At 39.9% G+C, this 22,564-nt stretch overlaps 1 protein-coding gene across 4 annotated transcripts in view; it reads left to right on the top strand.

Annotated features, from left to right (window-relative positions):
• ZNF81 (zinc finger protein 81) overlaps nucleotides 1-10,816 on the top strand; it is a 60,846-nt gene extending 50,030 nt beyond the window's left edge. For 3 of the 4 annotated variants that reach the window (XM_037159903.2, XM_053670587.1, XM_037159895.2), the window contains 2 exons: nucleotides 2,847-2,942; nucleotides 7,957-10,816. In XM_037159903.2, the coding sequence (XP_037015798.2) occupies nucleotides 2,847-2,942; nucleotides 7,957-9,659 (1,799 nt within the window). In that variant the 3' untranslated portion in view covers nucleotides 9,660-10,816. Of the gene's footprint in view, nucleotides 1-2,846; nucleotides 2,943-6,132; nucleotides 6,152-7,956 lie in introns of all 4 variants that reach the window. The other variant, XM_037159912.2, reaches the window with a different exon arrangement.
• The last annotated feature ends 11,748 nt before the right edge of the window (nucleotides 10,817-22,564 follow it).

Consider the following 22,564-nt stretch of genomic DNA (forward strand, 5'->3'; position numbering starts at 1 on the left):
AAAGAAATGAGGAGAGTCTTAGGAACCTCCAGGACATCTTTAAACGCTCCAATATCCGAATTATAGGGGTACCAGAAGGGGGAAAGACACAACCACCAGTGGAAAAATTATTTGAACAAATAATAAAAGAAAATTTCCCCAATCTGGCAAAGGGAAATAGACTTCCAAGAAATCCAAGAAGCCCAGAGAGTACCAAAAAAGTTGGACTCAAGAAGAAACACACCAAGGCATATCATAATTACATTAGCCAAAATTAAAATGAAGGAGAGAATCCTAGAAGCAGCAAGAGCTAAGGGGACAATCACCTACAAAGGAGTCCCCATCAGACTGTCAGCAGATTTCTCAAAAGAGACCTTACAGGCAAGAAGGGGCTGGAAAGAAATACTCCAAGTCATGAAATCTAAAGACCTACAACCAAGATTGCTCTATCCAGCAAAACTTTCATTTAGAATGGAAGGGACAGATAAGGTGCTTCTCAGATAAGATCAAATTCAAGGAGTTCATCATCACCAAGCCCTTATTACATGAAATGTTAAAGGGACTTATCTAAGAAAAAGAAGTTAAAGAAACATGAACAGTGAAAGAACAACAAGCTCACAGTTATTAACAACCACACCTAAAACGAAGCAAACTAAAAGAACAGCTAGATCAGGAGTGGAAACATAGAAATGAAGATCTCAAGGAGGGTTAGCAACAGGGGGAGTGGGAGGAGGAGATGGGGGGAGAAGGTACAGAAAATAAGTAGCATAGACAGTAGATAGAAAATAGATGGGGGGGGCAAGAATAGCATGGGAAATATAGAACCTAAAGACTTGAGACACATGGACATAAACTAAAGGGGGGTAATGGTGGGGATGGGGGGCAGGGTGGAGGGGAATGAAGGGGGGAATAGAACAACTGTAACAGCATAATCAATTAAAAAATAAATTAAAAAAAATAAAAAAAAAAAAAGAAGGGGCTGGAAAGAAGTATTCCAAGTCATGAAATCCAAAGACCTACATGCAAGATTGATCTATCCAGCAAAGCTTTCATTTAGAATGGAAGGACAGATAAAGTGCTTCTCAGATAAGGTCAAATTCAAGGAGTTCATCATCACCAAGCCCTTATTATATGAAATGTTAAAGGGATTTACCTAAGAAAAAGAAGATAAAAAAGATGAACAGTGAAAGGACAGCAAACTCAGTTACTAACAACTACACCTAAAACAAAAGCAGATTAAGAGAACAGCTAGATCAGGAGCAGAACCATAGAAATGAAGATCACATGGAGGGTTAGCAACAGGGGAGTGGGAGGAGGAGAAGGGAGGAGAAGAGGGGAGAAGGTACAGAAAATAAGTAGCATAGACTGTAGGTAGAAAATAGATGGGGGGCAAGAATAGTAGGGGAAATATAGAATCTAAAGAACTTGAGACACGTGGTCATAAACTAAAGGGGGGGAATGATGGGGGAGAGGGTGTGCAGGGTGGAGGGGAATGAAGGGGGGAAATAGAACAACTGCAATGGCATAATCAATAAAATATATTTTGAAAAAGGGGGAGCATGAGGAGCCCAAAATGTCCCTAACTTTCAGTTTTGTGTAATCACTGTTGAATCTCCTGGTGGATGGAGCATTCCTGGCTTTGGAACTAAGACCTGTAGACCAGCAGAGTATAAGGTCAAGGGAACAGAAAGCAAACATTTTGCTAGTGAACCACTAGAGGTAATAGTGAATGCTGCCATTCCTGGCCCAGGGCCAAGGGGGTGGTACCATCCCCCCCAGTGGACTTGAAGGACAGAGCATTGAGCAAATAAGAATTATTCTCAATCCTTTAAAGTTCAATGGAATTTGCCCTGCTATGTTTCAGACTTGCGTGGGACCTGCAGTCTTTTTTTTTTTTCCAATTTCTCCCTTTGTAAAGGAAATATCTATCCCATGCCTGACCTTCCATTGTATTTTGGAAGCAGATAATTTGTCAGCTTCCACAGGTTCTCATGGAGAGTAATTCTGTGTCAAGATGAGTCATATTCAAGTCTCACTCGTAACTGATTTGGGTGATTTAGATAACATTTGAAACTTTGAGTTGGTGATCTTTAGATACAGTTTTGGACTTAGGACTTTTGGGGATATCAGGGTGGTGGTAATATATTTTGAACATAGGGAAGATATTAATTTTGGGGGGTCAGAGTACAAGCTCTAATGGGATGTGTACCCCCAAAAGATATATGGAAGACTTAACCCCCCCAATACCTCAGAATGTGGCCATATTTGGAAATAGGGTCTTTATGGAGGTAATCAGATTAATATGAGGTCATGGGGATGGGCTCTAATCTGATTGGTGTCCTTATAAAGAATATTTGTGCACAGCAATAGACATGTATAGAAGGAAGATGATGAGGAAACACACAGACAGAAGACAGCCATCTGGTGGCCAGAGTGATGCATTTACACCCCATGGAACACCAAAGATTGCCACTAAACACCAGCAGCTAGAAGATGCAAGGAAGGATTCTCCCTTGTGTCCTTTAGAGAGAACATGACCCTGCTAACACCCTGATTTCAGAATTCTAGCCTCCAAAAATATGAGATAATAAGTTTCTGTGGATTTAAATTAGCCAGTTATTGGTACTTTGTTATAGCAGCCCTAGGAAACTAAGACAGAATGTCAGTGAGGGTATTTCCATTTTCAGGTGCTGAGTGCTCTGGGACATCTTAAGTGTGTGATGATGTTGTCCTTGATTGGTCTGAGATTCTTCAGTCCCTTTCCTCTGTGATTATTGCTCTTTTCCCAATGAAATGTGGTTACTTTTCTAAAGAACAGGTGGAAAACAATTAGCTGGACCCAGTTCTCTATTATGTCTTATTAACAGGGTATGAAGTTGCCAAACCAGAGGTCATCTTCAAGTTGGAACAAGGAGAGGAGCCATGGATGTTGGAGGGAGAAACCCCATATGAAAGCTGTTCAGGTGAGTGTGGCCCAGGCAGAAGGGAGATACAGAAATACTTTTTTTTTTCTGAGAGGCTAGTCCCTTTAAAATGCTGTTATTGCTGTTTTTCTTGAAGGTTTAAACTTTAGAAACTGCTTGAGAATAAATAACATTGGCCTCTCTGGTACCAAATTACTTTCTCCTTTTATTTTCTTTACTGTTATCAACTGTCTTCTTTGCTTGGCTTTCCTCTAGGAGAATTACTACAATTCCTAATTCTCTGGATCATATGTCAGCCTCCTTCACTATAGATGTTGCTTTCTTGGATATTCTCTTCTTCTATCACATTTTTATGCTTCATTACTTAACCCCAACCCCAGGGTCTTACAGTCTTATCATATATTGTACATTCAGGTTTTTATGAATTTGCCTTCTTTTAAAGTCAGTTGGTTGCCTCACTCCTGTTTTTCCTAGTATCCTTTTACTTTCTTCCTTTCACTTTTGTTCTTCTCATTCTAAGATAGCAATAAACTGTCACCTACAACCAGCCTCACCTCGTCCCTTTGTGCATATTACCTTCAGATTCCTCACTCCTGTCCACACCCCCATCTTCATGCCACTCTCCCATCTTCTAACTTTGTAAGCACTAGCATGTAGCATTTTTTCTTTCAAAATCAACTTTATTAAGGTATAACTTACACACAGTAAAGTGTATCCATTTCAAATGTACAGTTTGACAAGGTACACACTGGTATAACTACCACCCCAGTCATGCTATATAACATTCTATCACACAGAAATGCTTCCTCATGCCCCTTGTAGTCAGTGCCTACCACCATTTTGGCCCCAGGCAACTATTGACATTTTTTGTCACTATAGATTGTATTTGTCTTTATTAATGTTTTATGTCAGTGGAATCATACTGTCCATGCTCTTTTCATTCAGCATAATTACTTTGTGATTTATCCATGTTATTGAGTATATCACTAACTGGTTCCTTTGCGATGCTGAATACGATTCCACAGTATGAATATATGGTTATTTGTTGATATGCCTGTTGTTGACAGGTGGATATTATGACCTACAGTGAACATTTTTGTATGTCTTTGTGTGACCATATGTTTATATTTATCTTGGGTAAATACCTAGGAATGGAGTTGCCATGTCATATAATAACTATATGCTTACCTTTATAAGAAATTGCAAACCTGTCTTTCAAAGTGGCTGTGCCATTTTACATTCCCAACACCAATACATGAGAATTCATGTTACTCTACATCCTCACCAACACTTGCTATCATCAGTCTCTTTAATTTTGCTATTATAGTATTAATAGATATGTAATAGTATCTTATTATGCGGTTAAGTTGCATTCATCTGGTGAGTAATGTTAAATATCTTTTCATATTTGTACTTTTTGTACTTACTGGCTATTTGTACTTTTTTTGCAAAGTGTCAAGTATCTTTCTCATTTTATTAGGTTGTTTGTCTTCTTCTTAATGAGTTGTAAGAGTTGTTTATATTTGCTGGATACAGTTCCTTTGCCAAATCTATGTATTGCCAATATTTTATTTCAATCTGTGCCTTGCAATTTTATTTTCTTACTAGTGCCTATCAAAGACCAAAAATTTTAATTTTGATGGAGTTTGCCATCTTTTAATATTGTTTAATTGATTTGAAAGAATGAGAGAGAGAGAAACTTTGTTGTTCCACTTATTTATGCACTCTTTGATTGCTTCTTGTATGTGCACTGACCAGGCATCAAACTCACAACCTTGGGGTACTGGGACGATGCTTTAACTAACTGAGCTACCTGGCCAGAGCCTCATTCATCAACTTTTAAAAACTTGTTAGTATTTTTTGTGATCTGTTTAGCAAGTCTTTGCCTACCATAAGGTCACAAAGACGTTCTCATATTTTCTCTTATTAATTTTGCCATTTTAGCTTTTTCGGTTTAGGTCCATGATCCATTTTGTATGTTTAATGTAAGAATTGTTGTTCACATTTTTCAATTTGATATCCAGTTGTTCCAGAACCATTTGTTAAAGAGACTTTCTTTTCCTCCATTGAATTTCCAAGGCATGTTCAACAAATCAATTGATTTTACATATGTGAACCTATTTCTTGACTCTGTATTCTCTGTTTCTTTGATTGATGTGTCTTCCTGTTTTAAAATAGTGCTTTTATTATTATTTAGGTATAGTGAGGCCAACAGATTCAGAGATTATTGGCACTGAAAAGATCATTTGTAACTCATAGTTCCCAAGATGAGGGGCCATGCCACACCATGCAAGACCAGAAAGTACCAGGGTCAGTCAGGAGGCAGAAGTTGTGATGGGAATGCATAGGCAATAGCCTTTATTGTGGTTTTCTTGAGAAAGAATGGGTGAGGTAGAGTAAGCAGGCTGGGAAGGAAGGTTTAGGGTTGGCTAGTTCGAGTAATTCATTGGAGGCTCTGTGGTGCAGAGACTGTCCCTAGTTGCCTGGTACCTGACCCTGAGGTGATTAGGGCAGAGAGATAGTGACTTCAACTGTGAAAACTTGATAAAAGAGATAGTTGGTGGATATGGGCTTGTGGATTGGTTGGTTTGCATCTGAAAGGTATGCTCACAGGGAATTTATTTGATGTCTCTAAGAGTTAACTACCCCTGGGAGGGACAGTCTCTTCAGGATCAGCAAGGCACCAGGTGGCAGAGCATCAAGAGTACAGAAAATAAGAAAATAATAGTTAATACATAGTACTTTTGGCAAACCCATACAAGCTTTTATAAAGAGTCTTGAAATTAGGTAGGATAAGTTCTTCAACTTTGCTTGTTTTTATTATTTCGGCTTTTCTAGGTAATTAACATTTCCATATAATTTTAGAATTAGTTTATAATTTTTTAAAACATGCCTACTGAGATTTTGTTTGGAGTTGAGTTGACTTTCTAGATCAATTTTAGGATAACTGACATCTTAACAATGTTGAGCCTTCTAATCTGTGAAGGTGAATATTTTTATATTTACTTAGATCTTTGATTTTGTTCAGTGATATTTTATAGTTTTAAATGTAGAAGTCTTATGCATCCTTCATTAAATTTATTCCTAATATTTAATTTTTTGACACTACTGTAAATGGCATTTAAATTTTTTTTCAGATTGCTCATTGCTAGTATAGATCACTAGTGATTGATTTTTGTACATTGTGTATCCTGAGGCATAACTAGTCCACCTATTACTTTTCTTGTAGGTTCCTTGGGATTTTTCATGTAAGTAATGATTATCACTTTAGGGACACTTTAACTTCTTCCTGTCCAGTCTCTTGCTTTTTACCTCTTTTCCTTCCCTTATTTCACTAAGACCTTCAGTTTCATGTTGGATAAAAGTGGAAGTGTGGGTATGCTTGACTTTTTCCAGATATTAGGGGTAAAAAATGTATATTATTAAATATGATTTTAGCTGTAGGTTTTTTGAAGCTTCCCTTTATCAGATTATGTAAATTCTTTTCTAATCCTAGCTTGTTAAAGGGTTTTTTTAAATCATAGCTAAGTGTTGAATTTTGTCAAATGTTTTTTCTTCATCTTATTGGAGTGATCATGTGAGCTATTGCTTTTATTTTGTTAATATGTAAATTTATTTGATGATATTCAAATGTTAAATTATCCTTGTATTTCTGAGATAAATATTGGTGGTTATGATATATTATCCTTATATATTGTTGGATTCTATTTTTATTTTTGTTTAGAAATATTTGCATGAGTGATACTGATTTATAGTTTTTTGCAGTGTCTTTGTCAGGTTTTGGTATTAGTTATGCTTAACCACAGAATATGAATTGTGAATGAGTTCTCTTCCCTGTTTTCTGAACTAGTTTGTGTAAGATTGTTATTTATTCTTATGCTGCTTCACAGAATTCATCAGTCAATCTGTCTTGGCCTGGGGTTTTCTCAGTGGAAAAGTTTTAAAAACAAATTCAATTTCTTTAATATACATAAAGTTGTATTTTTTGAGGAATTTGTCTATTTTCTTTATTTTGTCTAATTTAATTATGTTGAAGTCTGAGAATACACTGTATGATTTCAGCAAATGATCTAGGGGAATGTTTCATATGTCTATGAAAAGAATGTATATTTGGCTCTTTTCTTGGCTCTTGATGGGTGTTGTGTTCAATAGAAACTAATTACACATGAATGGAGAGTTGGAGTATACAAATCCATTTATTGTTTGTGTAGGTCAATATAGCTACCATCACAATATTTTTCCTAGAGGCATGAATACATTTTTTCAGTTTTATTTTAGATATAATTGTCACACAGCAGTGTATAAATTTAAGATGTACTGCATAATGACTTGACTTAAATACATTGTGAATTGACTACCACAGTAAGTTTAGTTAACACCCATCTCATATAGATATAAAAAAAATGTTCTTTTCTTTGTGATGAGAACTTTTAGGATATGCTCCCTTAGCAAGTTAAATTGGTTTTTTGCTCTCATGAATTTGCTGTTGCTGCTAATAAGCAAGAGGCAACATGATTAGTGAGGATTTATAATCTAAAACTAATGAGGCCTTAAACTCTGAGTCACCCCCTCCAAGACTGGGCTCTTCATCAATATTTACCCTGAAATCCCTTATTTTTTTAATCTTCAGTCCACCCTACTTGATATTCAAGCCTCCTGCCAAAATTGAGCAAAATTACTTATGTTGAAGTCCAGTCTGCAACATTTAATAACCATGTATTAGGACAAAATATATAGATAACCATTCTAAGCTTTGCCTTCCTTATCTACAATAGGTGAATAATAATAGAAAATACCTCATAGAATTTTGGAAATGATTAAATGAGTTCAAATGTATATATTGCTTAGAATAATGCCTGGAATATCATAAGTGTCATGCAAGAGCTTGGCACACAATAACTGTTATATATGTATTTTCTGTTATCATTGTCATCATCATCATCATCAGATTTGCTGATTTCCCTGTATTCAATTTGGAGTAACTTATATGTAACTTTTAATCTTCTGCTATCTATTCTTTGTGTTGATTTTAATTTTTTTTCCTTCTTTTTAGATGGGAAGTTTGGGATTAATACCTCACAAAAAAGAATATCTGAGAAAGCTTCATTTCATAGTGAAATGGAGGGTGAAGATATAAGAGATGATTCATTGAAGGGGAATTTTTCAATTTTAGAACTGTGGCAAGATGCTGAACAGATAAAAAGATATCAGGTAAAACAGAACAAACCTGTGAGTCATGCTACTTTCATCAATAAGAAAATATTGAATACAGAGTGGCATTATGAATATAAAGACAGTGGAAAATTTGTTCATCCAAGCCCAAATCATATTATTGCTCCACAGAAAAGACCCCATAAATATGCCTCATTTGAAAAGAGTTTTAAGCATAATTTAGACTTACATTTTCATACTAAAAACAAAGCAACGAAGAACTTCGATAAAATTATTGGACACAGTCAACTTTTCACCCAGAGTTCTTATATTAACCATGAAAATATACATACAGGAGTGAAATTATATGAAAGTAATCAGTGTGGAAAAGTCCTCAATCTCAATAACAATCTGAAATTTCCTGTTGGGGAAAAAGCAAATATGTGTACTGAATTTGGGAAGATATTCACCCAGAAGTCACCCTTCTTTGCATCTCAGAGAATTCATACTATGGAAAAACCTCATGAACTTAGCAAATGTATAAATGTTTTTACACAGAAGCCACTGCTGAGTATATATCTGAGAGTTCATAGAGATGAAAAACTATATATATGTACTGAATGTGGGAAGGCATTCATCCAGAATTCAGAATTAATTATGCATGAGAAAATTCACACTAGAGAAAAACCTTATAAATGCAGTGAATGTGGAAAATCATTTTTCCAGGTGTCATCTCTACTTAGGCATCAGACAATTCATACTGGAGAAAAGCTTTATGAATGCAGTGAATGTGGGAAAGGCTTCTCCCTGAATTCAGCCCTCAATGTACATCAGAAAATTCATACTGGAGAGAGACACCACAAATGCAGTGAGTGTGGGAAAGCCTTTACCCAAAAATCAACACTTAGGATGCATCAGAGAATTCACACAGGAGAGAGATCCTATATATGTACTGAATGTGGGCAGGCCTTCATCCAGAAGGCCCACTTGATTGCACATCAAAGAATTCATACCGGAGAGAAGCCTTATGAATGCAGTGACTGTGAAAAGTCTTTCCCTTCTAAGTCACAACTCCAGATGCATAAGCGAATTCACACAGGAGAGAAACCTTATATATGCACTGAATGTGGGAAGGCCTTTACCAATAGGTCAAATCTCAATACTCACCAGAAATCTCATACTGGAGAGAAGTCTTACATATGTGCTAAATGTGGGAAAGCCTTCACTGACAGGTCAAATTTCAATAAGCACCAGACAATTCATACTGGAGAGAAACCCTATGTTTGTGCTGATTGTGGGAGGGCCTTTATCCAGAAGTCAGAGTTAATTACACATCAGAGAATTCATACTACAGAGAAGCCTTATAAATGTCCTGACTGTGAGAAATCCTTCTCTAAGAAACCACATCTCAAAGTACATCAACGAATTCACACAGGAGAGAAACCATATATATGTGCGGAATGTGGGAAAGCCTTCACTGACAGGTCAAATTTCAATAAACACCAGACAGTTCATACTGGGGATAAACCTTATAAATGTAGTGACTGTGGAAAGGGCTTCACTCAGAAATCAGTTCTGAGTATGCATCGCAATATTCATACATGAAAGTAACTCTGTTTCTTGAAAATGAGAAAGCCTATCACAGAAGTCAGGCTTAACTGTATATAATAAAATTAATCCAAGACAGATCCTAAATGAATATATTACTTAATAAAAAGCATTTGTCAAGGTCTCTCACTTGAGATGAGAAAAATTATTTGAAGACATACTCTAAGAATGCATTAAATGAAGGGAAATTTTCATATTTGCACAACCTCATGAAATATAATAGAATTCATACTAGGAAAAAATGCTGTCAGTTTGATGCATTAGGCAAAAAACCTTCCTATTGTAAAGGGAGGTTTATCAAATTGTTATGAAATTCTTTATAGATGGAGTGTGAAAATTTATGTCAGTCATGTTTACTGTGTTATATTAACCAATTTAAAGTGACAACAAAATGAAAGGTAGGACAACAAAATATATTTGGTGTGTAAACCTACTCAGTTCTGTGAGTTGTTTGTGGCAGAACACATTGCACAACAGGAGGAATAATTGAAGTTCATCTATTGAATTTAATAGAATTGTGTCTGTCAGATATGTTTTATTGAATTTTCTCTCACATGAATTCAAAGTCATTATGGTTTTATATTTACATGTACCTGCAGTATTATTTTACATAAACACATAAATGTAATCCTATTATTTATACTGGTTTCCATGACTTTGTATTTTTATCCTCTTTCATTGTGGTACAATGCAAAATAGCCACAGATCTCTCCTGTCCTTTTATGCATGCTCCTTTTTAATATTACTCTTGTTTCTCTTATTAAATGGTAGAGCTCTATCTCTACTCCTTGTATCTGAGGTTGGCCAGATGACTTGTTTTGGCCACTGTACATTAGCAAAAAGATTCAAGAAGTGGCTGGAGAAGTGTGAAAAAAGACTGCCTTGAGGCTTACTCTCTTGCTACTCTTTGGAATTCTAAGATCTTCATATGAACAAGCTGAGATTACTCTATTGAGGAACGAGAAACCAGGTGGAGCGGAGAAGAGCCAACCCAGCTGAGGCCCCTTAGGCCAATTGCCAGACATGGGAACGTGGCCTTCCTTGACCTTCAGCTCCAGCCTAGCCAGCCCATATCAAAAGAAGTCATAGCAGTTATCCCAGCCAACCTGGAGAATTGTGAGTTAAATAAAATAATTATTGTTTTAAACTGCTAAGTTTGGGGGTACTTCATTGTATAACCAATGCTAATAATCCTTAAAAGTGTATGAATGGGGGGATATTTTAGCAAAACATAAAACATGTGGCATTGGCTTTGGGCCTGGGAAGCAGGTAGAGAGGAAAAACAATGAGAAAATCTGTTAAGAAAGGCTGGAAAAGATGACATCCCATGCTATTTAGTAAGGAAAAAATAGCAAAACAGTCCCTATGCACTGTGGGAAGATAGAGAATGTACCAATAGAACTTGTGGATCTAGCTAAGGAGATTTTTCAACAGAGTGTTGGAAGTATTAGTTTTCTTCTATTAACTGCATATGATAAGGTACAGAAAGGCAAATATGAACTAAGAGAATGACTATTCCAGATGAGATCAGGCACATTCAGGGTGGTATGGCATAGACAGAGAATGACTATTGCATTTGCAAGTAGAATTCAGAAGAAATACAAACAAATTTAGGACTTGCTGGGTTAGAAAATAACTGTTTCACATCTCCCATTTCTCCAGCCATCAAAATATTTTCAAGGTGAAAAATGGCCTCAGGGTACAGATCAAGTCATGAGTGTAGCTGTAAGACTCTTTGTTAAAATATATGAAATACTTAAGTTGGTATTTGGCAGATCCTCTCAGCTAAGCTAAATGGCTTCTGTACACTTCATGACTTTGTCTTCAGTAGGCTGACATACTTCTCAAATTAGAAAGGAGCCTAACTTAAAAAGAATTGTCAATGTTGGGAGAGTTCCTTCAAGATGGCTGCAGAGTAGATGAAAGCTACACTCATCTGCTCCTGATGCGAAACCAGATTTACAGCTAAATTATAGAGCAATCAATCTGAATGACCAACTGAAGGACAGCTGAACAGGAGTATTATATTTAAGGATTTATAGAAGCTACATACAGACTGGTAAGAAGGATGGAGACATGGAGAGGGATGGCCCCTGCACCCATGTGCAGCAGCTTAGAAGCCAGAGGGATATCTTGACTGCAAATGTACCCCTTGAAGAGCATGGGGTCCCAGCCCCACATGGGGATCCCCAACCCAGAGTACCAAGGGCCAGGAAGTGTAGCCTGCATAGCATCTGGCAGTGAAAATCAGTAGGGACTCTGCCCAGAAGAGGAGGGAGTCTGCTAGAATACCAGGTGCTCTCCTAAAGGGCCAATACAGAGAAGCTTGCTCTCAATCACTCACCGGGGGCTCCAGTAGAGGGAAGGCAACTCAGGGCATACAGGAGTCCTAAGGAGAACCCATAAGTGGCATGGCCCTGAAGAGAGATCTGGAGGGTCAGCTACTGAGGTCCAAGTCCTGAGTCAATCTCTCACACTGCCCTCATGTGCCATCTTCCCAGGGTCAGGCACTTCTATTCTTACAGCACCAGTCTAGGGAGTGCACTAACCGGTTCTCCAAATACTGGTGATTCCACCCTGCCAAGTTTTAGTCTGGCAGAAAGGACTGTTAGCTGCACCCAACAGGGACCTTTGGTGTGCTGTTTTGTCTGGAGAAATTATAGGCACTCAGACAGACATGGAACTGCAAGGCTTTGGAACAGGGGCCAGTCTTCTTCCCTACCTGCAAGCTTGGCCTGCCCCCCAACAAGAAACTGTTTTGTTCTATCTTCCCAAGTCCTGGTGGCCCTGTACGGCTGAGCTCTAATCTACAGGGAGAAGGAGGGAATGTGACTCAGAGCTGGGACCTTCAGAGCACATCTACCACAGAGACTGTGGTCTGGGACTGGAGCAGGCACAGTTGCACAGCTAAGAAGAGCTGTAGAGCTTGTCTGCTGCCAAAGCCTCAGCCAGTGCCACCCTCAATGGAAGACTGTCTTGATCTGTTTTCCCAAGTCCTGGTGGCCTCCAAGCTTATCCTACCAAGCTCACTTGGGTGGGAGGATGGGAATGCCACTCAGAGCTGGCATTTTCAGAGTATATCTCCCTCAGAGGCTCCAGTCTGGGGCTCAGCCTGCACCACCACCAACGGAAGATGGAAGATGGTCTTGATCAGTTTTCCCAAATCCCAGTGGCCCTGCCCTGCTGCACTTGCTCCTACAATAGGAACAGCTGGTTACACCCAACCTGAACCAATGGTGCATTCCCTCTAGGGCAGCAGTTTCCAACCTTTCTGGCACCAGAGACTGGCTTTGTGGAACATAATTTTTCCATGGATTGGGGTCAGGAGAAATAGAAGGAGGAGCTCAGGTAGTAATGTGAGTGAAGCTTCACTCACTCACCTGTTACCTCCTGCTGTGTGGCCTGGTTCCTAACAGGCCATGGACCAGTACCAGTCTGCAGCCCAGGGGTTGGGGGCCCCTGATCTAGGGGAGGTAGAGTTGGAGACTCTTAGCAGAAACTAAGTGGTATGGCTCTGGAGTAGAGGCCACATTCTTCCCCACTGAATTCCTGACCACACTGCCCCCAAGTACCCACTAATCCTGTCCTTCTGACCTGGTTGCATCACACTACCAAGCTTGCACCTTGTGGAAGGGGAAGTGGGGTGTGGCTAACTGGGGTTCACTCCTCAGTATTTCTTCAAAAGGCTTTAGAGGAAGTCCAGGCAATCTCACAGAGTGGTGGAACAGCTGACAGGTGGACACTGAACTCAAGGAGACTTGGATCTTCGATTGATCTGCCCCTAGCTCAGAGCTGTAGGAAGCTGGCCTTTGTACACAGCTTGGCCCCTCTCCCAGATACCCAAGCCCCTCCCATGTACACCCAGACCCAGTAGACACAGCAACAATCAGTGAATAGCATGGTAGCTCCAGACAGGTAACCCAAGGCTGGTTACACATGTCTGACACTGACCTGCACCAGAACCCCATTCAAGTGGGCCCAGAACCAATACAACCAGTGCTGGGCTTCAAACCACACCAGAACTACACCCAACTAGCCACACAAATGGCACAGCCAAAGAAGAACTCTGGCAGGCACCAGAACTTTCTGGGAACAACTCTGCCTTGGGGGCAACCCCAGAATACCAACTCATACACAGGAAACAAGGTTTATCCTTATAGTCATTGACCCTGAGAGTTAACTCCACATACAAATGGGCCAACAGTACTCATGACTCAATTACAACAGGAGGAGGCACATAACCCAGAAAAGAAACATTTCTGGAGCTCCTAGCTCAAGTGATCTAGAAGACTGTGCTACTTAGACCCACAGGGAAGTACATCAGAAAGCCCTTATAACAAGATTGGGAGTCATAGCAGATATACCCAATACACAGAGTCAAACACAAAGAGGAAGACAAAAATGGAGAGACAGAGAAATGTGCCCCAAACAAAAGAACAAGAGAAATGCCCATAAAAAATATTAAGTGAAATGGAAGCAACCGAGATACCGGATGCAGATTTTAACCCTGTGTAGGTTGCAGTCAGAATTGGACCTCTTAGATACAATTTACTATTGAATATCACACACCCTTATGAAACATGTATTATAACCAAACCGATAGCTTAAACATTATGGCTTAACATTAGTCATGTACAAATGCACAGTTAGTCATGACCTTGAACCTATGCACCCAGTGTATGAGGTATGAAACAATATTTAAGAAAACAGTTTGTTTGTATTTCTCAGGTAGGCTGAGACCTCCTTAGGGTTATTAAAACGATGATTGTAAATATGGTCAAGGACCCTAGGGGAAAAATGGATGATCTCAGTGAAAACTTAAAGAGATAGCAAACATTAAAAAGGACATAGAAACCATAAAAAAGAACCAGTCAGAAACAAATAATACACTAGAAGGAATGAACAGCAGGTTAGATGAAGCAAGGATTGAACCAGTGATTTAGAGTACAAGATAACAGCAAGCATCCAAGTAGAGCAACAAAAAGAAAAGCGAATTTTAAAAAATGAGGAAAGTCTAAGGGACCTCTGGGACAACAGCAAGCGTAACAACACCGCATCATAGGGGTACCAGAAGAGTGTGAGCAAGGAATCAAGAACCTGTTTGAAGAAATAATGTCTGAAAACATCCCTAATCTGATGAAGGAAAAAGTCACACAAGTTCAGGAAGCACAGAGAGTCCCTCTCAAGATGAACCCAAAGAAGCCCACACCAAGACACATCATAATTAAAATGCCAAAAGTTAAACACAAAGAATGATTCTTAAAAGCAGCAAGAGAAAGGCAGATACCTACAAAGAAGCTCCCATAAGATTATCAGTTGATCACTCAGTAGAAATATTTTAGACTTCCGCCAAGATGGAGGTATAGATGGATGTGCCGTACCTTCTCACACAACCAAGTTTAGGGACAACTAAATATGAGCACCAGAAAACACAACCAGAACACGGAAAATTGAACTTTTTGGAAGTCCGGTAACAACAAATTCTTCAGCCCGACCAGTAAGGAGCGAAACCGGCGTCTCATGAGGGGTTGCACAGGACTCCGGTCTGACCGACCCAGGCGCGGAATCCAGACGCGCAAATCCAGACGCACGGGTTCCAAACCCAGGATTGGACCTAGTGAGCGACCCAGCAACCCACCGGGTGAGCGACTGCTGAGGAGACAGTGGGGAGGCGGGGCTGCATGTTGACTGCGGTTGCCTATCTGTGGGCAAGCGGACAGGCGAGGGAGTGGGCGCTTGGACCGGGCCCGGCGGTCCCCGTGGCTTGCGACAGTAGAGGGCGCTGCCATATCCCCGCTCTGACCACGCCCCCACATACAGCGTCACAACCCAGCGACCTGGGAGTCCAAGGCCCCGCTTCTCCCCCTTAAAGTGCCAGATCAGACCAAAAATGTCGCAGAAAGACCTCAGAGCCCCAGAGATAAATCTAAGTGACGAAGAAATAGCAAAACTCTCAGACGCACAGTTTAAAACACTGGTCATCAGGTTCCTAACAGATCTGGTTGATTATAGCCACAAATTAGAGAAACATATGAAGGCTAAACTAAGGGAAATGAATGGAATTCCACAGGAAACCCATAGAGATGAAAAGGAAACTGGGACTCAAATCAATGGAGTGGCCCAGAAGAAAGCAAATAATGGCCAAACAGAAAAGAGTCAAGGAGCAAGAATTCAAAGAAATGAGGAGAGTCTTAGGAACCTCCAGGACATCTTTAAACACTCCAATATCCGAATTATAGGGGTACCAGAAGGGGGAAAGGAACAGCCACCAGTGGAAAAATTATTTGAACAAATAATAAAAGAAAATTTCCCCAATCTGGCAAAGGAAATAGACTTCCAAGAAATCCAAGAAGCCCAGAGAGTACCAAAAAGTTGGACTCAAGAAGAAACACACCAAGGCATATCATAATTACATTAGCCAAAATTAAAATGAAGGAGAGAATCCTAGAAGCAGCAAGAGCTAAGGGGACAATCACCTACAAAGGAGTCCCCATCAGACTGTCAGCAGATTTCTCAAAAGAGACCTTACAGGCAAGAAGGGGCCGGAAAGAAATATTCCAAGTCATGAAATCTAAAGACCTACAACCAAGATTGCTCTATCCAGCAAAACTTTCATTTAGAATGGAAGGACAGATAAGGTGCTTCTCAGATAAGATCAAATTCAAGGAGTTCATCATCACCAAGCCCTTATTATATGAAATGTTAAAGGGACTTATCTAAGAAAAAGAAGTTAAAGAAACATGAACAGTGAAAGAACAACAAGCTCACAGTTATTAACAACCACACCTAAAACGAAAGCAAACTAAAAGAACAGCTAGATCAGGAGTAGAAACATAGAAATGAAGATCTCAAGGAGGGTTAGCAACAGGGGAGTGGGAGGAGGAGATGGGGGAGAAGGTACAGAAAATAAGTAGCATAGACAGTAGATAGAAAATAGATGGGGGGGCAAGAATAGCATGGGAAATATAGAACCTAAAGGACTTGGGACACATGGACATAAACTAAAGGGGGGTAATGGTGGGGATGGGGGGGCAGGGTGGAGGGGAATGAAGGGGAAAATAGAACAACTGTAACAGCATAATCAATTTTAAAAAATAAATTAAAAAAAATAAAAAAGAAAAAAGAAATATTTTAGGCCAGAAGAGAGAGATACATGCCCCCTCCAAATGAAACTGGACTATCAACTTACACATACACAAGAATAAACTCAAAATGGATTAATGACTTAAATAATAGACTTGAAACCATAAAAATCGTATAAGAAAATGTAGGCAGTAAAATCTCAGACATTTCTTGTAGCAATATATTTGCCAATATATCTCCTAGGGCAAGGGAAACAAAGGGAAAAAACAAACAATTGGGACTACATCAAACTGAAAAGGCTTTGTAGAGTGAAAGAAATTATCAGCAAAATGAAAAGGGAATCCAATGAATGGGAGAACATATTCACCAGTGATATACCTAATGAGAGGTTAATATCCAAAATATATACATAATTTATAGAACTCAACACCAAGAAAACAAACTGTCCAATTAAAAAATCAGCAAAGGAACATATGAGACACTTCTACAAAAAGAGGACATACAAATGGACAATAGACATATGAAAAGATGCCCAGTGTCACTAATCATCAGAGAGATGCAAGTTAAAACCACAATGAGAGATCACCTCATGCCTGTCAGAATGGCTATCATCAATAAATCAACAAACAATAAGGGCTGGTAAGGATGTGGAGAAAAGGGAACCCAAGTGCACTATTGTTGGCAATGCACACTGGTGCAGCCACTGTGGAAATCAATATGGAATTTCCTCAGAAAAATAAAAATGAAACTGCCTTTTGACCCAGCAGTTTCACAGCTGGGACTATATCTGAAGAAACCTGAATATATGTGTTCACTGCAGCATTATTTACAATAGCCAAGATCTAGAAATAGCCCAAGTGTCCATCAGTAGATGAGCAGATGAAAAAGCTGTGGTATATTTACACAATGGAATACTACTTGGCCATAAAAGAGGAAATCTTACCTTTTGCAACAGCATGGATGGACTTCCGCCAAGATGGAGGCATAGGTGGATGTGCTGTGCCTTCTCACACAACCAAGATTAGAGAAAACTAAATATTAGCAACAGAAAACACAGCCAGAACACGGAAAATTGAACTTTTCAGAAGTCCGTTAACAACAAATTCTTCAGCCTGACCAGTAAGGGGCGAAACCAGCGGCTGGCGGAGCAGGGTTGCACAGGAGGACTCGGCCAGACAGACTCAGGCCCGCGGAATCCAGGCGCAGGGTCGGACCTAGTGAGCGAACGAGTGAGCCACCAGGCGAGCGACCGTGGGGGAGACAGCGCGGGGCAGCGGGGCTGTGTGTTGACTAAGGTCGCGCATTTGTGCGCGGGTGGACAGGCGAGGGAGTGGCCCGTTGGCCGGCAGGTCCCCAAGGCAAGCACAAGTGCAGGGCGCCGCCATTTCCCTGCTCTGACCCCACCTCCACATACAGCGTCATAACCCAGCGACTCTGAGTGGCCCGGCCCACATGAACCACCAAAGCACGGCTCCTCCGCACCCAGCTTTGAGAAGCGGCAGAGGGGGTCGCCATTTCCCCGCTCGGGCCACGCCCCCACATACAGCGTCACAACCCAGCGACCTGGGAATCCAAGGCTCCCCTTCTCACACTTAAAGGGCCCGAACAGACCAAGAATGGCACAGGAGGATCTCAGAGACCCAGAGCCAATAGATCTAAGCGATGAAGAAATAGCAAAACTCATGCACAGTTTAAAACATTGGTGATCAGGATCCTCACAGAACTGGTTGATTATACCGACAAATTAGACAAATATATGAAGGCGAAACTAATTGAAATGAATGGAATTGCACAGGACACCAATAGCAATGAAAAGGAAACTGAGACTCAAATCAATGGAGTGGACCAGAAGAAAGCAAATAATGGCCAAACAGAAAAGAGTCAAGGAGCAAGAATTCAAAGAAATGAGGAGAGTCTTAGGAACCTCCAGGACATCTTTAAACGCTCCAACATCCGAATTATAGGGGTACCAGAAGGGGGAAAGGCACAGCCACCAGTGGAAAACTTATTTGAACAAATAATAAAGGAGAATTTCCCCAATCTGGCAAAGGAAATAGACTTCCAGGAAATCCAGGAAGCTCAGAGAGTCCCAAAGAAGTTGGACCCAAGAAGGAACACACCAAGGCACATCATAATTACATTAGCCAAAATTAAAATGAAGGAGAGAATCCTAGAAGCAGCAAGAGCTAAGGGGACAGTCACCTACAAAGGAGTCCCCATCAGACTGTCAGCAGATTTCTCAAAAGAGACCTTACAGGCAAGAAGGGGCTGGAAAGAGGTATTCCAAGTCATGAAATCCAAAGACCTACAACCAAGATTGCTCTATCCCGCAAAACTTTCATTTAAAATGGAAGGACAGATTAAATGCTTCTCAGATAAGATCAAATTCAAGGAGTTCATCATCACCAAGCCCTTATTATATGAAATGTTAAAGGGACTTATCTAAGAAAAAGAAGTTAAAGAAACATGAACAGTGAAAGGACAACAAACACAGTTATTAACAACCACACCTAAAACGAAAGCAAACTAAAAGGACAGCTAGATCAGGAGTGGAAAAATAGAAATGAAGATCTCAAGGAGGGTTAGCAACAGGGGAGTGGGAGGAGGAGAAGGGGGGAGAAGGTACAGAAAATAGGTAGCATAGACAGTAGATAGAAAATAGATGGGGGGGGCAAGAATAGCATGGGAAACATAGAATCTAAAGGACTTGAGACACATAGTCATAAACTAAAGGGGGGGTAATGGTGGGGATGAGGGGTAGGGTGGAGGGGAAAAAGGGGGAATAGAACAACTGTAACAGCATAATCAATAAAAAAAAATTTTAAAAAGAAAAAAAAAACACAGGATGGATGGACCTGGAGAGCATTATGCTAAGTGAAGTAAGCTAGTAAGAAAATGACAGGTACCATATGATCTCACTTATATGTGGAATCTAATGAACAAAATAACAAACAAAAAAGAAACAAGCATAGATACATAAAACAGACTGACAGAGGGGAAGGGAATGGGGGCTGGGTGAAAAAATGGTGAAGGGATTAAGCAAATATATACATATATATATAAAACATGTAGGCACAGACAATAGTGTGGTAATAGCCAGAGTGAAATAGGGTAGAGCAAGGTGAAAGAGGTCAAAGGCAGGATAAATAGGGAAGGAGACTTTACTTGGGTCAATGGTTGCTCCATTCAGTATGCAGAAGATGTTTTGTTGAGTTGTACACTTGAACCTGTACAACAAATGTTCCCCCAATAAACTCAATTTTTTAAAAAAGAAATGTTGCCCTGGCTGATGTAGCTCAGTGCATTGAAAGCTGACCTGTGAACCAAAGGGTCACCGGTTCAATTCCCAGTGAGGGCACATGCCTGGGTTATAGGCCAGGTCCCTGGTAGGGGATGTACAAAAGGTAGCCACACATTGGTGTTTCTCTCCCTTTCTTTCTGTCTCCCTTTCCCTCTATTTAAAAATAATTAAAATTTTTTTTTAATTGAAGAAGTATTGCAGTCTTGCTGCTCTTTGAAATCCTGAGCCTACATATGGAAAAACCTGGATTGTGCTGTTGGACAATGAGAGACCACATGGAGCAGTGATGGGGCATAGATGAGCAATCTCAGTTGGGGTGCCCTAGATCAACCAGATTTTCAACTTCCAGACATGTGAATAAAGCTATCCTAGTCATTCAACTCTGGTTAAGCCTACTGTGGCTGGCAGCCTCTGAGATGATCCTGAATGAGCCCTACCTACTATATCCACACATCATATCCACACACTCCTCCCCTTGAGTTTGGGTTGGTTATAGAGACTTGGTTCTAGTGACCAAGAATGGGCAGAGGTAATGGGATGTCAATTCAAATATTAGGTTATAGAAAGACTATGCCTTCCATTTCTTAGTGCTCTCGAATGGCTCACTCTAGGGGAGACCAGCTTCCATCTCATGAGGCAGTCCTGTTGGAAAGACTCATGTGAGTGAGCTTGGGAGTATATTTTCCCCTAGTCTAGTCTTCAAATGAGACCATAGCCCAAGGTGACAGCTTGACTGCAACCTCATGAGACACCTTCAGCCAGAGGAACCCTTCTGAGCCACACGTGAATTCCTGACCCACAGAAACTGAGATGATAATAAGTGTTTGTTGTTTTAAAATGCTAAATTTTAGGGTAATTTGTTACAGAGGAATAGATTAGTATTACATCATCCCAGACTAGAAAAGCTCTGCCATCTATCTATCCAATCCATCCCAGACAACTCAAAGAATTATGGATTAAAATGTTTCTTTTAAGTTATAGATGGATTGTTATCAAGAAAAAACCTAATACATTTATTATTTACTGAATTTCTTCTTCCTCTGTTTATCTCCAAAAGGTAACCAACACTAATCAACTACTATAAATAGTTTCATGTTTTAATCTGTGCTCACAGTCATGAACCACTTAATGATGGAGATATTTTCTGAGAAATGCCTCATTGACTGATTTTGTCTTTGTGCAAACATAGTGTACCCACACAAACCTAGGTGATGTAACCTACTATACACCCAGGCTCTATGGTATAGCCTATTGCTCCTAGGCTACAAATGTATACAGCATGTTACTGTACTGAATACTTTAGGCAATTATAACACAGTGAGGGAGAAAGAGATGGAGAGAAATATCAATGTGTGGCTGTCTCTCACGCATCCCCCACTGGGGACCTGGCCTGCAGCCCAGGCATGTGCCCTGACTGGGAATCGAACCAGTGACCATTTCGTTTGCAGGCCAGTACTCAATTCACTGAGCCACACCAGCCAGGGCAAGAAGAATTTATTTATAGAGAATAATGGGAAGGAGCAGCCAGAAAGGTAAAAACATGCCAGGTGAGCAAGATGCTCACAGGTGGTAGGGTACTTAAGGAGAATTTCAGGGTAGGAATTGGCCACTCTGGAGGTTAATTCATATGAGAATGGAAAACTGGTTCTTGGATTTTGTAACCAGGAGATCATTACTGACTCTGTTGACCGTTATTTTATAGGTGAATTTAACTAAAGAAAACAATAAACTTGAAGGGATTTCTGAACTCAGGTAATGTTACTTCACCATGAAACTTTTCCAATAGAAAAAATATTAGATAATTGAGCTGTATTGCTCTATTGTCTGGATCATACATTTTCAAGAATCCTGTTTGACTCCAGACTAGAAATACATTTTCTAGTCAACAATGGATAGATCTTCCAAACATAACAACAACAAGGATATTGTGTAACTGAGCAACACATTAGATCAAATGAACTTAACTGATATATATATATATATATATATATATATATATATATATATATATATATCAGAAAATTTTATATATATAAACTTTCATCCCAAAGAAGCAAAATACATATTCTTTTCAAATGAACATGAAACATTTTCAAAAATAGACCACATAATAGGACACAAAACAAGCCTCAACAAATTCAAGAAAACTGAAATAATAACAAGCATTTTCTCAGATCACAAGGGCTTGAAACTAGAAACCAACCTCAATGAAAAAACTCAGACTTCTGGCTTAGATGGAGGCATAGGTAGACACACTGTGCCTCATTGCACAACCAAAATAAGGACAACAAAAATTTAGAAACAAAATAACAACCAGCACTGACAGAATACTGAACTGTATGGAAGTCCAACAACCAAAGAGTTAAAGTAAACACATTCACTCAGACCAGTAGGAGTGGCGGAGACGGGCAGCAAAAAAAAGCGGTGGCTGGCGGACCCCAGGTGCTCAAAGCAGCAGCTGGCGACCCTGGGCACGCAGGTGGTGACTGGCAGACACTGGTAGGCACAGGGTGGCAGC

This window comes from Artibeus jamaicensis, unplaced genomic scaffold (assembly GCF_021234435.1).
Source record: "Artibeus jamaicensis isolate MK-2021 breed Jamaican fruit bat unplaced genomic scaffold, CSHL_Jam_final contig_60, whole genome shotgun sequence".
Taxonomy (NCBI): Eukaryota; Metazoa; Chordata; class Mammalia; order Chiroptera; family Phyllostomidae; genus Artibeus; species Artibeus jamaicensis.